Source organism: Oryx dammah, unplaced genomic scaffold (genome assembly GCF_014754425.2).
Source record: "Oryx dammah isolate SB20612 unplaced genomic scaffold, SCBI_Odam_1.1 HiC_scaffold_25, whole genome shotgun sequence".
Lineage (NCBI taxonomy): Eukaryota > Metazoa > Chordata > Mammalia > Artiodactyla > Bovidae > Oryx > Oryx dammah.
This window is the reverse complement of record NW_024070209.1, coordinates 54,913,439-54,929,694: the sequence shown is the minus strand read 5'-3', so window position 1 is coordinate 54,929,694 and position 16,256 is coordinate 54,913,439. Positions and strand designations below refer to the sequence as shown.

Below are 16,256 nucleotides of genomic sequence, written 5' to 3'. Positions count from 1 at the left end.
ATGCTTCTAGACTAGAGATAGCGAAAAAGAAGAAATTCTCTTCCTAGAAGCTCAAATAAAGGTTCCACAAGCTTGTTGGTTCTGTCCGCCTCTAAATCAGATACATATCTCTGAGTAAATTATTTACAGGGGAAATGGGATGTGCTGATTTCTGAGTTTGGTCAACACTGTTCCTCTCCCTCACCACACCCGCAAGGCAAGGAAGAGATCAGTTCAACCAATGTATTTTTGGGGAATTCAGGATAATATGAAGAAGGGCAATGTGGTCGGGAAAGACAGGACTTAGGAATGGGCCGCAGTGAACAGAATGAGATTTGTGCTTTCCTGAGTCAAATGCTTGAACCAGATTGAACAGGCTGGGGTCACAAGCCCAAGCTTGAAGCTGAGAGCTAGGAGTTGAGGGTGTGGAAAGAGCCTGTGAAGAGTGAAAAAGTGTCAGTCGCTCAGTCATGTCTGACTGTTTGTGAACCCATGGACTGTAGCCCATCAGGCTCCTCTGTCCATGAAATTCTCCAGGCAAGAATACCGGAGTGCATTGCCATTTCCTTCTCCAGGGGATCTTCCTAACCCAGGCATCAAACCAGGGTCTCCTGCATTGCAGGCAGATTCTTTACCATCTGGACCACCAGGGAACCCCCTGGAAAGAGGTGGGCCCACATCAAAGAGTAGAGGAGGCATCATTCTGTCCAGTAGTGAGAGTGAAGCTACACAGTAATTTGAGCACGGAAAGTTTAACGTGAAGAGTTATTACCTCTGATAAGAGTAACAGGGGATTGACTAGGAAGAATGGAGTATAGGAATGGCAGATGGAAAGAGCCCTTGAGAGAGAGCCCACCCACATCAGGGCCAGGATCCAGATGTTCCTGGATCACTGGATTATAGAAGGGATACTGAGGTGCCACACAAGCCAATGGAACTTGCTAGAAATCTGCCCTTTAGGGAGTCAAGAAAAAAACTGCTCATGAAGAGATGTCTTTCTGGAGACACTCCACTACAGAATCACCCCCAGGGGCACCTGGTGTTGGAGGAGCTGCCTCTGCTGCTGCCTCTGTCCAGGGAGCCCTCCAGGACCAGCAAACAAAACCCCTTCCTCCTCTGTCACCTGTCTGGCACACTCTCCCTACAAAACTTAACAAAGGAACAATTATTAAAGGGCTCAGCCATGTGTTCACAGAGTAGGCAGAAAGCATGAACTGGGATTTGATAACCAGCCCAAGAAGAGAGTGGTTTACTGCTCACAGCTGGGGTGTTCTTGCATAAGAGGGAAGATGGATTCAGGTGGGGCAAAAAGTTTTACCTACACAGAGCTTCACAAACCGAGGACAGAACAAAGGCATGAGAGTGAGGCAAAATTTTGGAGTATTCACAAGAATAGGGTTGATTCATAGTTGAAGCAGAGAGGGTTAGGTGGGAGGGGCAGTTAGAGAGAGATGTAGGGTGGGGAGCCTCTTGATTATCATAATTAGTTTGGAATCTACCAAAATTGAAGGCAAGAGGAGAAGGGGGTGGCAGAAGATGAGATGGTTGGATGGCATCACCGACTCAGTGGACGTGAGTTTGAGAAAGCTCTGGGAGATGGTGATGGACAGGGAAGCTTGGCATGCTGCAGTCCATGGAGTCACAAGGAGTTGGATATGGCTTAGTGACTGAACAACAAATTTATTTAGGTTCTGTTTATAGATTATGGAGAGCAACTGAGTAGTCCTATACAATAAAATCAAATTCCTTTAGACAAATACTTTCGGTAGCAGTATGGAGAAGGAATCAGAAGGGTGAGCCCAATCAAGGAGACAGATTGAGAGATATTTTACATGACCCAGGCCAGTGAATGAAAGGAAAGCTGAGTGCAGACAGTGGCTATGTGAACTGTAAGGGGGTAGATTTTATAGAAACTAAAGAGGTAGAAGCATTAGAACCTGGAGACTGATCAGATGGGGAAGGACCCTTAAAGAATCTTCATTAGCAAATGATCAGAACGATCCAGACCCAGACTCCAGCAGCTTTATGAACCCATCCTTTCTGGGAAATTGAGGTGGCCCAGCTCAGGAGTTCAAACTACGTGTTCTGGAGCAAAGTACCTGGGTTCAAACCCAGATTACCTCATGTTTGCTATGATACCTCTCAGGCTGGCTGCATTACCCCTCTGGCCACAGTTCTCCTTTGTAAAGCAGAAACAAGAGAAATATTAACTTCAAAGACCTATTTGGGGGGACAAAATTAGATACATGTAAACAATTTGGAACATTGTCTGGTGCATCAATAAGTAATCAGTGAAACTTGCTATTGTCATTTTTCTTGCACAAGCTGAAAGTAACTTTGGAAATGTATCAAGCTGTATTATTGTGTTTTGTAAACCATGGCACATTATGAATCAGTGACACTAGCAGTTAATCATTCTTGCTTTCTGATGAAATCATTTTCTTCACTTGCTCACAAGGAAACAGAAAATTTAATCAAGAAGGCAGCTTATCTTTAGAAGGCAGAGAGATAAAGTATGATGATGCTGAGATATCAATGTCAAACCAGATTATATGATTTAACAAGTAGTTATATATAGAATTCTATATTTGTTTATTCATTGACTTGGCCAACTCCCATTTCCAAGCTATTTAGGTTGGTGCAAAAGTCATTGCAGTTTTGCATTGTTGAACTTTGCCATTTGATATTGAAATATATTCTTAAATAAATATGGTTATGTTGAAATGGAGCAGAAGGCTGTGTTCCTTACCAGTGCACCATGTTGTCTGCATGCCTTCTGCCTGTGGAAACTTAGTCAAAGAATAAGTTTAATTAGAGAAATGAGAAATGTTGAAAGGACGTCAAAAGAGACTAAATAATAATTTAGTCATTATGCATAGTCAAGGACCTTCTCAAGGTTCTTTCTCAAGGGCTATAGATAATATTCTGAGCCATATCCTGTGAGCTGTCTAATAGATACCAACCCCCAGTGGAGAAGTTAACTACAGACAGACTGTACCCAGGACTTCAGTTCAGTTCAGTTAAGTTGCTCAGTCGTGTCTGACTCTTTGCAGCCCCATGGACCACAGCACGCCAGGCCTCCCTATCCATCACCAGCTCCCAGAGTTTATCCAAACTCATGTCCATTGAGTCGGTGATGCCATCCAACCATCTCATCCTCTGTCATCCTTCTCCTCCTGTCCTCAGTCTTTCCCAGCATCAGGGTCTTTTCAGATGATTGGCTCTTCTTATATCAGATGGCCAAAGTATTGGAGTTTCAACTTTAGCATCAGTCCTTCCAATGAACACTCAGTACGGATCTCCTTTAGGATGGGCTGGTTGGATCTCCTTGCAGTCCAAGGGACTCTCAAGAGTCTTCTCCAACACCACAGTTCAAAAGCATCAATTTTTTGAGGTTCAGCTTTCTTTAGAGTCCAACTCTCATATCCATACATGACTACTGGAAAAACCATAGCCTTGACTAGATGGACCTTTGTTGGCAAAGTAATATCTCTGCTTTTTAATATGCTGTCTAGGTTGGTCATAATGTTCCTTCCAAGGAGTAAGCGTCTTTTAATTTCATGGCTGCAGTCATCATCTGCAGTGATTTTGGAGCCCAAAAAATTAAAGTCAGCCACTGTTTCCCCATCTATTTGCCGAGAAGTGATGCGACCGGATGCCATGAACTTAGTTTTCTGATTGTTGAACTTTAAGCCAACTTTTTCACTCTCTTGTTTTACTTTCTATCAAGAGACTCTTTAGTTCTTCTTCACTTTCTGCCATAAGGGTGTGTCATCTGCATATCTGAGGTTATTGATGTTTCTCCTGGCAGTCTTGATTCCAGCTTGTGCTTCATCCAGCCCAGTGTTTCTCATGATGTACTCTGCTTATAAGTTGGTTTGGGCTGCCACAATTCTGAGAATTGACTGTAAAGAAATGGGAACAAGTGCACCCTGGAACTGAAGATGAACTGTAGCTAAAACAACCAAGATGATGCTAGTCAGACCACTGATGACCAATTTGAATATGACTGTTAGAGATGACTGTGCTGTTTCTGCATGTAACCCCTCCCCTGACTGTCTATAAAAAGCTCTTACCCCCTGTTTTGGACAGATGACAGCCTTTGGACTGATGTCTGCCACCCTCCTCCGACCCCACAGTTGCTGGCATCTGAAATAAAGCAAACTTTCCTTTCTACCAACCTGGCCTTTTTATTGACTTTTGAGCTGAAGCCAGACTCCACACACGTACTCTTTCGGTAACAATGTTACACATCATTTTAATACACATTTCTTGCTTTGCATTTTTTGTTAATGAATTATTGCTTGCTGCTTATTTTATGTATATTTTAGACTGTGGAAATTATGTTAGACAGGAAGCAAATTCTAGCAATTTTCTTGTTCAAGTTCAAAATGGATCATAAAGCAGTGGAGACAGCTTGCAACATCAACTACTCTTTGGCCCCAAAACTGCTAATGAACATACAGTGCACTGGTGGTTCAAGAAATTTTACAAAGGAGATGGGAGCCTTGAAGATGAAGAGGATAATGACCAGCCATTGAAAGTTGATGACAACCAATTAAGAGCCATCACTGAAGCTCTTACAGCTACACTAGAAGTTGCCCAAGAACTGTGTTGACCATTTTATGATCATTTGGCATTTGAAGCAAATTGGAAAGATGAAAAAGCTTGATAAGTGGGTGCCTCATGAACTGACTAAAAATTTTAAAAAAATGTCATTTTGAAGTACCATCTTCTCATTCTAGGAAAGAACAATGAACCATTTCTTTATTGGATTGTGATACATGACAAAAAATGGATTTTCTAAAACCAGTGACAACCTGCTCAGTGGTTGGATGAAGAAACAGCTCAAAAGCACTTCCCAAAGTCAAACTTGCACCAAAAAAAGGGTCATGGTCAATGTTTGGTGGTCTGCTGCCCCTCTGATCCAGTACAGATTTCCAAATCCCAGAGAAACCATTACATCTGAGAAGTATGCCCAGCAAATCGATGAGATGCTCTGAAAACTGTGATGCCTACAGCCAGCATTGGTCAACAGGAAAGGCCCAGTTCTCCAAGACAACTCCAGACTGCCTGTCACACAACGGATGCTTCAAAGGTTGAATGAACTGGGCTACAAAGTTTTGCCTCATCTGCTATATTCACCTGACGTCTTGCCAGCCAACTACCACTTTTTCAAGAATCTCAACAACTTTTGCAGCGAAAATGCTTCCACAACTAGCAGGACTCAGAAAATGCTTTCCAAGAGTCTGTCAAATCATGAAGTATGGATTTTTATGCTACAGGAATAAACAAGCTTTTTTTTTCATTGACAAAATAGTGTTGATTGTAATGGTTCCTATTTTGATTAATAAAGATGTACTTGAACATAGTTATAATGATTTAAAATTCAGAGTCCAAAACGGCAGTTATTTTTCCTCCAACCTAAGAGTTTAAAATATTTTTGCCAGATCCTAACAAGAGAACTTCGTATGACATACCAGAGTCTGCTACATACACACGAGTTCAGTTCTAAGAGTGTGTTCGTAAGTCCAGTTTGTTTGAGTCCAACAAAATTAGCATAGGTAGCCAACTAACATGGTCAGCTCTATAGTACTGTACTGTAATAGGTTTATAATACTTTTCACACAAATAATACATATAAAACAATTAAACAGAAAAATAAAACACTTTCATCTTACAATACAGTGCCTTGAAAAGTACACTAGGCCAGTACGACAGCTGGCGTACAGGGGCTGGCATTGAGTGAACAGACAAGAAGAGCTACTGACTGGGGGAGGAAGGGGAAGTGGGAATGCTGGAGCTGAAGGGTCATCAGCAACAGGAGATGGAGGGCAAGCTGCAGTTTCACTCAGTTTAGGGAATGCACCTTGGCATCTTTGAAGGTTCACAACTTGAAAGTTTGGACATAGGGGCCTTATTGTTTTAAATCGTTGCGTTGGGTGTCACTTAAAATCTAATCAATTGAGTATCAAGATTAGGACCCTGGAATGTCCAAACAGAGATGTTGCTCATAACAACATGGACAGTGACTGTATCACACAGTCCAGGAGGAGGGTCAGACTCCTGTGTCCAGTGCTGGGCCCATCCCTGTATGCCGGCCTAACCCCTAGAAGGTGCTTAAAAAGTATTGAGTTAGTTCAAGAGTTCTCAGTCTACTTTTATGATGTCAAAGTAAATGAGTAAAATTTCAATCAGGAAAGTTGGAGACTAGATTTAAAGAGTCTGTCTCAAACAAATTGCCACAATTGTGGAGTAAATAGTGGCAAGTAGGTTTGCTCTGGAAATGGGGGTAAGGGCTATATTGAGCAGACTCTGTGAGAAGATCAAAGATTTCAAGAGTTGTGAGAGACAAGCTTGAAAATAATATCTAAATCCAGTAAAGATAGAGGATGCTGTAATATCCTGTCTGGAATTTTCACTTTTCTCAGCTGTTCCCATGCACAGGCTCCAGTATTAAGGACAGGCAGACCTGCGGAGCTGAGGGTTCTTGCACTGATGTTCTTCAGCCCAGATTGGCTTTTGTGAGAACAGCTGTCAGTAGTGCCCAAGGGCAGGAGGGTATTCATTACAAGGAAGGATGTGGCAACTGCTCTGAGGGCCCTCTTTATCAGCTTGCTGGAAGTGATTTCCCAATCCAGCTTGGCACACAGAGCCCTGGCAAGCTCCCCTTATAACAGTTCCCCCATGAGACCACGATGTCCTTCCACTATTTCTAGATTCGTGTCACCTGCGGATAGTCCACGAGCAAGATGTCGTCTTTCCTTTTTACAATCATTCAGAAACAATGTTTACCCTTAGGTGGATTATATAGCAAGTCAGTATCTGTGTGTTTATGTGTGTGTGTGCACGTGCACGCTCAGTCACTTCAGTCCTGTTTGGCTCTTTGTGACCCCATGAACTATATGGCCTGTCAGGCTTCACTAGCCATTGGATTATCCAGGTAAGAATACTGGAGTGGGTTGCCATGCCCTCCTCCAGGGGATCTTCCCTACCCAGGCATTGAACCTGCATCTCTTGCACTGCAAGCGATTCTTTACCCACTGAGCTACTTGGGAAGCCTGTGTCTGTGAAAGGAGCTCCTAATTCTTGACAGGCATTCTGCTATGTTTTTGCTATTTTACATTTCATTTTTCACCCACCTAATGTGCCTGGTTTGTTTGGGAAAAGAGTAGAAAAGTCACCTTTGGCTGCCATGTTCATTTCTATAACATTCTTTGGTCTATTCGAGTTCTGTTACTTCTTTTTAAAATCAATATTGGCATTTTACCTATTTATCAATTTCAAGTAGGTTTTTAAATTCATTAGTGTAGAAGGTTTCCTTTTTTAATTTTCAGCATTTTATGTCATTTTATTCAAATTGTCTCTTATAGATGACATATTGCAGGATCTTTTTAAAAGCCCCATCTGAGAATTTTTGTTTTCTAATGAAAACGTTTAGCCCATTTACATTTATTTTATATTAGGACTTAGTTGGCCACCTTATTTTAAGTTTTCCATTTTTATTTCTTCTTTTTTACATTTTATATCCAATATTATTCTTACAACAACCTTTTGTAGTATCTGGACTCTATTGCCTTTGTATTATTAATGAAGACATTGGAGTTGGAATTTAGAAAGGTTAAGTGACTTGCTCTGGATCACAGAGCTAACAAATGACAGAGCTGGGGCTCAAACACAGGCCAGTATGACTCCATAGCCCTCCCTACACGTGCTGACCTATATGTGTCACTGTGGGGCAGGTAGGTGGACAAAGTGTCTTGGAATCCTTTTCTACATAAGGATTACCTTTTAAGATGTTTGCTTCACTTTTGTGTGTGTATGCTCAGTTGCTCAGTTGTGACCAACTCTTTGCAAGTCCATGGACTATAGCCCACCAGGCTCCTCTGTCCATGGAATTTTCCCAGCAAGAATACTGGAGTAGGTTGCCATTCCTCACTCCAGGGTATCTTCCCAGTCCAGGGATTGAATCCAAGTCTCTGATGTCTCCTGCATTGGCAGGAGGATCCATTGCTTGGCATGTAGGAGTCAACTTCCTTTCTCCAGACACCTGAAAATGACAAAAGAACATTGGCTCTGTTCAAAAGCAAAAACTTGATTTTCATATTGATTTTGACTTTTCAGAAGTGCCTGGACGCTGCCCATCTCTCCCCCCACCCTGTTTTTTTTTTTTTCTTCTTCTTCCTCATCTGTGACCCTTCCACTTTGTGTTTATTCTCTCTCTTTCTCTCTCCCGCTCTCTGTATCATTCATCTCTTTAATAGCAGCGTACTGGGCCAGTGATAGTATCCTAAATCCTAGATGTTAATTCCATTCTTTCCATTTCTGTGGGGTGTTGGATAGGTTCAGAAGTGTGTTTCTGACTAGATACCTGTCACTCTAACTCTGCTGAATATGACGAAGTCTACCTTTTCACAGACAGACACTATCACTGGTGTTGCTCTTCCAAGGAACTTCATTGAATTAGAAGCATAAATTCAGACCAGCATCTGGATTCTTCAGAGAAAAACAATAAGAAAATAAGTGATGTGTAACAAAGCAAAATAAATACTCCAAATTGGCCTGATTAAAAACCAACAAGAAGCCTGTTTTATATAAGTATATATATATATATATATATAATAAGACAAATTCAAGAATTAGTTCCTTCTGAGATAATTATTTTGTTCTTCCCTGGGGCCAGATTTCATGTCCTAAGAAAAGATTTACAACTCAAATAAGTAGCAGGAACAAATTAACTGCCAAGAGCTTCCTCTCAGTGATGCTGTTGATAGCCATGCTATAAATCTATTAGAAAGGGAGACATCATTGATGTGTTGTTTTAAAGGTTTGAGATATGAGATTCTCATTAATCCATGAAAATGTTTAAATGAGCCATTTCCTACTATAAAATGCCCTTTGACTCGAGTGCCTAAAAGACATCCTAACACACAACAGTTCTGTTTTCAACTATGCTTCTCTTTTCCTTGAGTGTAATTAAAGCCTGCATAGGAGTTGGAAAAGACTAAAATTGACGAATTAAATAATTTTGTATTTTTACAAATAGAAAAAAAAAAGATGAAGAATCTCCATAGATGATGAGAATGGAAATCATTTTATCTGGAGTCTAGATTGAGCTCCTTTCACCATCTTTACAAATAACCTCCATTCTGGCTGCAACTCTTTCCTTAATGAAATGGCAGTCTATTGGGTAAACTGAATGGTATTATAATATCTACGGAGGAAAGAATGAGATGGTATCCATTATCACTTGTTTATATACACCATTTTCTTCCTCCACCCAGTGAAACTTGGTGAGGAAGTTGGATTAGCAACCTTTATGATTGTGTCAAGTCTAAACAAATTGTGTATCTCTATCACTTGGTACTGTGTTAATCTATGACTTTTTCTAGCCACTTGCCCGTCTGCCACAACTACTGAGCCCACATTTTAGAGCCCAAAAGCTGCAACTAGGCCCTGCTCACCACAACAAGAGAAATCCTGCCAGCAGCATTGACGAGCCCGCATGCCACAACCAAGACTCAGCATAGCCATAAGTAAAGAAATAAATGAAATAAAAATAAAATTGCAATCCTTTTTCTGTAGATTTTGAGGTGATGCCAAGATGCAGATTTAAGCTATCTCAAGCTTTTTGCAGCCCAGGAGTTCGTCCAGTTTTTGTTTACAAAACATTTCCTCCTGTGAAGGTTGCTGGTGTTTATTTTTACATCCATACATCTTCTTAAGTTTTTCTTTATCTTTCTACTTGAAAGTAAAAGTCCATATTCCTTATGGAAATCGCAGCTCAAAATACAAACAATGTAGTGTTTTATATGATTTAGAAGTTTAGCAGTTATTATCTTTTATGTAACAATTCCCAGGTGGTGCTAGTGGTAAAGAACCCTCCTGTCAATGCAGGAGACATAAGACACGCAGGTTCCATTCCAGGGTCAGAAGATGCCCTGGAGAAGGACACGGTGACCCACTCCAGTATTGTTTAGAGATTCCCATGGACAGAGGAGCCTGCCTCTCTACAGTCCATAGGGTTGCAAAGAACAGGACATGACTGAAGTGACAGCATGCATGCATCTTTTGTATAAAAAATAGTATATAATTTGCTGATTATAAATGCTTGTTGGGGTACTTTTTTCCTGTTATTTTATTTAAATATTAATGCATTTTTTTAAACAACTAGTGTTTCTAACATGTTTAGCAATGTTGAAATTTGTTGATGTTTATTTACTAAGTCATGTCCGAATCTTTTGCAACCCTTGGTCTGTAGCCCACCAGGCTCCTCTCTCCATGGGATTTTCCAGGCAAGAATACTGGAGTGGGTTGCTATTTCCTTCTCTAGAGGGATCTTCCCCACCCAGGAATCAAACCAGCATCTTCTGTGTTACAGGCAGATTCTTTATCACTAAGCCACCAGTGAAGTCCAATATTGAAATACTATCCAGTTATAAATATATTGGAATTTTGTTTGTTTGTTTCAGGTGGAGGAGGCCTTGGAAGCTGTCAAAAATGCTACAAATGAGCAAGACCTTGCAAATCGCTTTAAAGAATTTGGAAAAGAGATGGTGAAACTTAACTATGTAGCTGCGAGAAGACAACAGGTAGGAAAAATTTTGGAAATCTAGGGGAGAAAAGACCCTGATGCTGAGAAAGACTGAGGGCAGGAGAAGAAGGGGACGACAGAAGATGAGATGGGTGGATGGCATCACCGACTCAGTGGACATGGGTTTGCGCAAACTCCCAGAGATGGTGAAGGATGGGGATGCCTGGCGTGCTGCAGTTCATGGGGCTGCAAAAAGTTGGGCACAACTGAGCGACTGAACAACAACAACAAGGGGAGAAAGCGAGTGAGTTTACATAACCTTGCAGTTTTGTAGACCTGGACAATGCATCATCAAGTGCATCAACCACTTGTCAGATCATCAAATACCCTAGGACCTATGATCACAAAGGCAGTTTCCTACTTGGGTCACTTCTGGTCCCACTGTACACTGCTGGTACTCCCAGTCCCCCTGGGTACTTACAGTTGATCACAGGCCACCTGCTTTACTGGTGGGGACCACCTTGCCAACCTCACCAGACTCTAACCTTTCTCTTTTTTGTTGACCTTTATTCATTTATTTTTTAATGTAAGAAATTACATTAAAAACTGTAATTTGACACTCGCCCATCTTTACAACATATCTAGAATAATATGTTGTGTGAAGTTTCACTGTACAGCAAAGTTATTGAGTTATACATATAGATATGGTTTTTAAAAATATTCTTTTCCATTATGTTTTAACTCTGGATATTGAACATAATTCCCAGTGCTAAACAGCAGAACCCTATTGTTTATCCATTTGGCATGTAAGAGTTTGCATCTGCTGAGCCCAAACTCCCAATCCATCCCTCCCTATACCTCTCCCCCTTCATACCACAGGTCTGTTCTCGATGTCTGACCTGGTTGAAATAAAAAAAATAAAAAATGTCAGACTGGTGTGGCACTGTGGCTACTCCCTGGGCACTGTCCTTGGCCTTCAGTTTTTACCTCCCCACCCTGTGGACAGCACCATATATATATAACACCTCTCTCTATTTGGCCAGCTCTGTTTGTTCTGTAGGGACCATTAGAATTGTGTGTTCCAAAGAGTGTATCTTTTTATTTCTTCTTAGCAAATAGCATCTTTAAATATGTGGAGATTTGTTAAAATCCTCTTCACCTGCCCTCTTGACTGCTCCCAGGATTTCTGGCAACTTCCAGTGACTTTTTCTAATGTTCTCTATGTTCAGCAGGAAAGTTCTAGCCAACATTTTGAGTGTTCATCTGTACCAAACAGAAGTAATAGCTGGGTAACAAATCTGGCCAAGACCTAGTCCCTTTCCCTAAAGAGCTTCTAGTGCTTTGTGATGGCCACACAGGCATGATTTTGTTGTTCAGTTGCTCAGTTGTGTCTGACTCTTTGTGACCCCATAGACTACAACACGCCAGGCTTCCCTGTCTTTCACTATTTCCCACAGTTTGTATGATTTTAGTTCATGCGATTACTTTCAGGTATTTTGTTATCAACAGAATCCTTTCTTCAGGTGGAGTCTTGCTTGGTAGCCCACAATGTGTAGTGTGGTTAGGAGTGAAGTCACTCTGAAGCAAAGGTTTAAGGCCCAGAAGCTATTTATTTAGCTTGTTTCAACACCTGACCAAAAAAAAAAAACAAAACCAAAAAACAACAACAAATTACATTGACTTTTAATTTCAGTGAACCTAGCAGGAGGCTGTGGGGAAAGGTGGGTGCCAGGACACTCAGAGTCTTGAGAGTGTTCTGATTTTATTGTAAGTAGCAAGTGGTTGAACAGTTCAGAGTTTGGTATCAAAGTCTCAGATTTACATTTTCATATTTTTCTAGATATGTTGCAAAGAAGGGGTAGTGTCAGAGAGCAGAGACTAGTTGTGGATGGGTGGGACTGAAGTTGTCTAGATGAGTGACACTTTTTGGAAAAACTTTGTCAAAAGTCCAGGCTCTTGTTCAACTCATCCAAAAGAATTTGGGTGAGGAACACCAAAGTGCAAAGGAAAAATAAACACACATTCTGAGGCTGAGGAGCAAAGAGAACAAAGTAGCAGTTTACTCAGGGCAGAAGCAAAAGTTAAGGAGAGGAGTGTGGGAGTCCTTTGGACCCAGTAATGCCTCACAGGGTTGTTGATCTGCCATTTATCTTGTAGCCCTTTGAATGGGTAGGGGTCTTTTTGATTAGGGATTGAACATTCACTGAGGGAAGAGCTGATGTATGTCCTGGATTGCACCAGGGTGCATCAGCTCCTGGTCCTGGCATTTTTCTCCTGAAGCCACGCTACAGGTATTCTAAGAGCTGTTTTTTCCCTTTAAATTTTCCTGCATCAGGCACCACACGTGGAAGGTCCTGCATTTATATTGTACCTGCTCCATGGTTTTCATGCTCAGAGTTTCTTGCTCAGATGCTGCAGAGTTTCTTTTTAGTTGCCATTCCTTCATGCCTTGTGGTCTCATTAAGAGAAAAAAAAAAAAAAAGGAGGTAACTTTGTCTTTTGCGTAATGCCTACACTTGATGAGGCTGTCCCAGGGCCCTGCCCTGTCCTTCCTGCCACAGAGATGGTCTCCTTTAGCGTGGCAGCAGTAAAGATGGAGGAAAGCCTAGGGAGTCCAAATTTACATTGAAAATAAAACACTCAGGACCTGCTGTGGAATTGGCTATGGGAGCTTAGGGAGTGATGCGACCAGTTCACATCTGAGGTTCTGTCTCAGCAAATATGTACATGGTGGTGAATTTACTGAGATGAATGAAGACTGGAAAGTGGCCAGTCTTCTAGCAGTATCAAGCAGTATCAAGATATCATAGTTAAATACATTGATTTTGAGATTCTTATAAGATATCCATGTAGAAATGTCAAATAGCAGAGAGATGAGGGGAGATCAAACCTCATCAAATCATCAGCATGTAACTGGTATTAAAATCCACGGGAATAATATGAGATATTCATCTCAGAAGGCCCATACATATGATTTATTTTTATCTCATTAACATCATTTTAACTAGTTGCTATTTCAAACTCTTTCAAGAAAATTTAGAAAAGAAGGGAAAAAAGGCACATAGCCATCTATCAACCACAAAAACGTGGTACTCATATTTTGGTAGATTGCCTTTCAATTGCTTATCTTCATATTTTGACATTTATATTCATGCTATACATATAAGTATGCATGTTGTATTCTTTTTATTTATATTACCGATTTTATTATTTTATGGAAACTTCTTTTAATATCCACATAAAGAGTCCAGGGACTTCCTTGGTGGCAAGATGGTAAACAATCTGCCTGCAATACAGAGGATATGGGTTCAGTCCCTGGGTCGGGACGATCCTGTGGAGAAGGGAATGGCTACCTACTCCAGTATCCTTGCTTAGAGAAATCCCTAGACAGAGGAGCCTGGCGGGCTACAGTCCATGGGGTCACAAAGAGCCAGACATGAATGAACAACGAACACTTTCACTTCATAGAGAGCCCATCAAATGAGAACTTCAGTAGTTTACTTAACCAGGTCTTCATAACTTAGCATTTACATTGTTTACAGTTTTTTTCCATGTGATGAAAAGTGTTTCTAAAAATATCTTTATGGGAAGAATTTCCTACCTTCTATTTCTCATTTTCATATTTAGATTTTCTTATTAGTGTAGATACCCCAGAATGGAATATAGAATTTCTGGCCGGGCATTCTGGAAGTTAATTAAGACCCTTTATAACTTCCAATGGCACTGCCTAGATTGTCCAGTGTAAAGGATTCCCTCAGATGTTGGTTCCCTATTTATCTGTGTTGAGCTTTAGTGCTAAAAATAAGTTGTCTCGGTTTAGAAATTTTGTTGACTGGCATTGATCTGTTAGTGTCTAAGCAGAAGGGGATAGATGGCTCAATTGTTTACTGTTTTTTTAAATAAATTTTTATATTTCATTATTTTTTATTATTTGAGTGCTTGTTGCTGCGTGGGGCCTTTCTCTAGTTGTTGTGAGCAGGGGCTACTCTTTGTTGCAGCTCACAGGCTTCCCATTCCGGTGACCTCTCTTGCTGCAGAGCACAGGCGCAGGCGCGTGGCCTTTGGTAGTTGCAGCACTGGGGCTCAGTGGTTGCAGTATGCAGCTCTAGGACACGTGGGCCTCAGAAGTTGCATCACACAAGCTCAGAAGTTGTGGCGCGTGGGCTCAGTTGCCGCACATCATGTGGAATCTTCCGGGATGGGGGATCGAACTCATGGCCCCTGCGTTGGCAGGCAGATTCCTTTCCACTGGGCCACCAGGGAAGTCTGATTGTTTACTTCTTATTGTCAGTTTGTCTTACCAATCCTAGATATCAAATATAATGTGCATGTCTCAGAATTATTTTGACCAAAAAAAAGAGAGGATGTGATTTACTGTTTCCAGGTCATCCATCTATCATGTACCAACTGAGCAAACAGGAATAGAACCCCAGTGGTTCAAACACCCTCTAATGATACATTTTGAAACTAGAGAAATTTTCTCCCAGAGATGCTCAGCTGGCGGTCCTGCATAGCTCTGAGAGAACAATACTGCCTTTAACATTTCTAAAAATACTGTGAACATTTTCTTAACAATACTGTTTAAAGCTGAAAATAAAGACACTCGCCAGTGGTACTATTTTGACATCCAAAACTTAGAAAGCAAATTATCTGTGATCTATTTTTTTTATTATACCCTAAACTAAAATGATAGATCTGCCATCAAAAGTGGTTTTTTAAAAAACTGAACCCCATTTTGAAAATGATAATGAAGTGCCAGTGATGCAGTAAGCAAAATCAGACGAGTTTGATTTCCCATGTTTGTAATTGTAATTGATTATGGAGGCAGGCACAGTGTCAGAAGATTGAAGATTGGGTTTTCCATCTGCTGATAACTAACCGATCCACGCAAGCCACTTACTTTGTTGGTGGCTCAGGTTTTACAGTCTTGCAGCATTATTTATTGGATGCATTTTTATGAGCCAGACATTGTGCTATTGACTGAAGAACCACTGAACAAGATAGCTAGGGCTCTTTTCTCTCATTAGACATACAGTTTAGGAGAAAGATATATACTTACGTAAATGCAGTAAAGCATGATGCATTTTAATGATTGGAGGGAAGAGGGCCTTGTGGGGGCAGCTAGAAGGAGAGGTAGCTTAGAGAGTTGGATGGAGAGTGGGTTTTCAGGAGATGGGCCCCATCAAGCGAAAGGATAGGCTGGAACAGGGAAGCTCAGATATTTCACATGGGAAGAGCAATATGTACAAATTCTTGGCAGCTAGAGAGAGGAGATGGTTTCTAAAATATATGTAGAAAAAATATTTCTTCTTCACTTATTTTCCTATATTAACATGTAATTCTTAAATTCGTATTGCATTTTAAAAAAGCTTTATTTACTTCTAATTGGTGGATCAAATTACAATTTTGTGTTGGTTTGTGCTGTTCAACAATGTGAATCATTCACAATCATAATATAATCATTCATATTGTAATGCTCTTTAAAGCTGAAAATAAAGAAACTCCTCAGTGGGTACTATTTTGACATCATATGTATGTATATCCCCTTCCTGTTAAGCCTCTCTCCCCTTCCCCACATTTCACCCTTCTAGGTCATCACAGAGTGCCAGGCTGGGCTCCCTTTGTTATTTAGCAACTTCCCACTATCTGTTTTACATGCAATATTATATATATGTCAATAATACTTTCTCAAGTCCTCCCACCCTCACCTTCCCCCACTGTGTCCACAAGACCATTCTCAACT

The 16,256-nt window shown here is 40.8% G+C and overlaps 1 protein-coding gene across 2 annotated transcripts in view; it reads left to right on the top strand.

The window, feature by feature from the left end:
- LOC120851300 (catenin alpha-2) overlaps positions 1-16,256 on the top strand; it is a 1,370,085-nt gene that overhangs the window by 459,188 nt on the left and 894,641 nt on the right. For both annotated transcript variants that reach the window (XM_040223986.1, XM_040223987.1), the window contains exon 5: positions 10,452-10,571. In XM_040223986.1, coding sequence (XP_040079920.1) covers positions 10,452-10,571 — 120 coding nt within the window. The remainder of the gene's footprint in view (positions 1-10,451; positions 10,572-16,256) is intronic.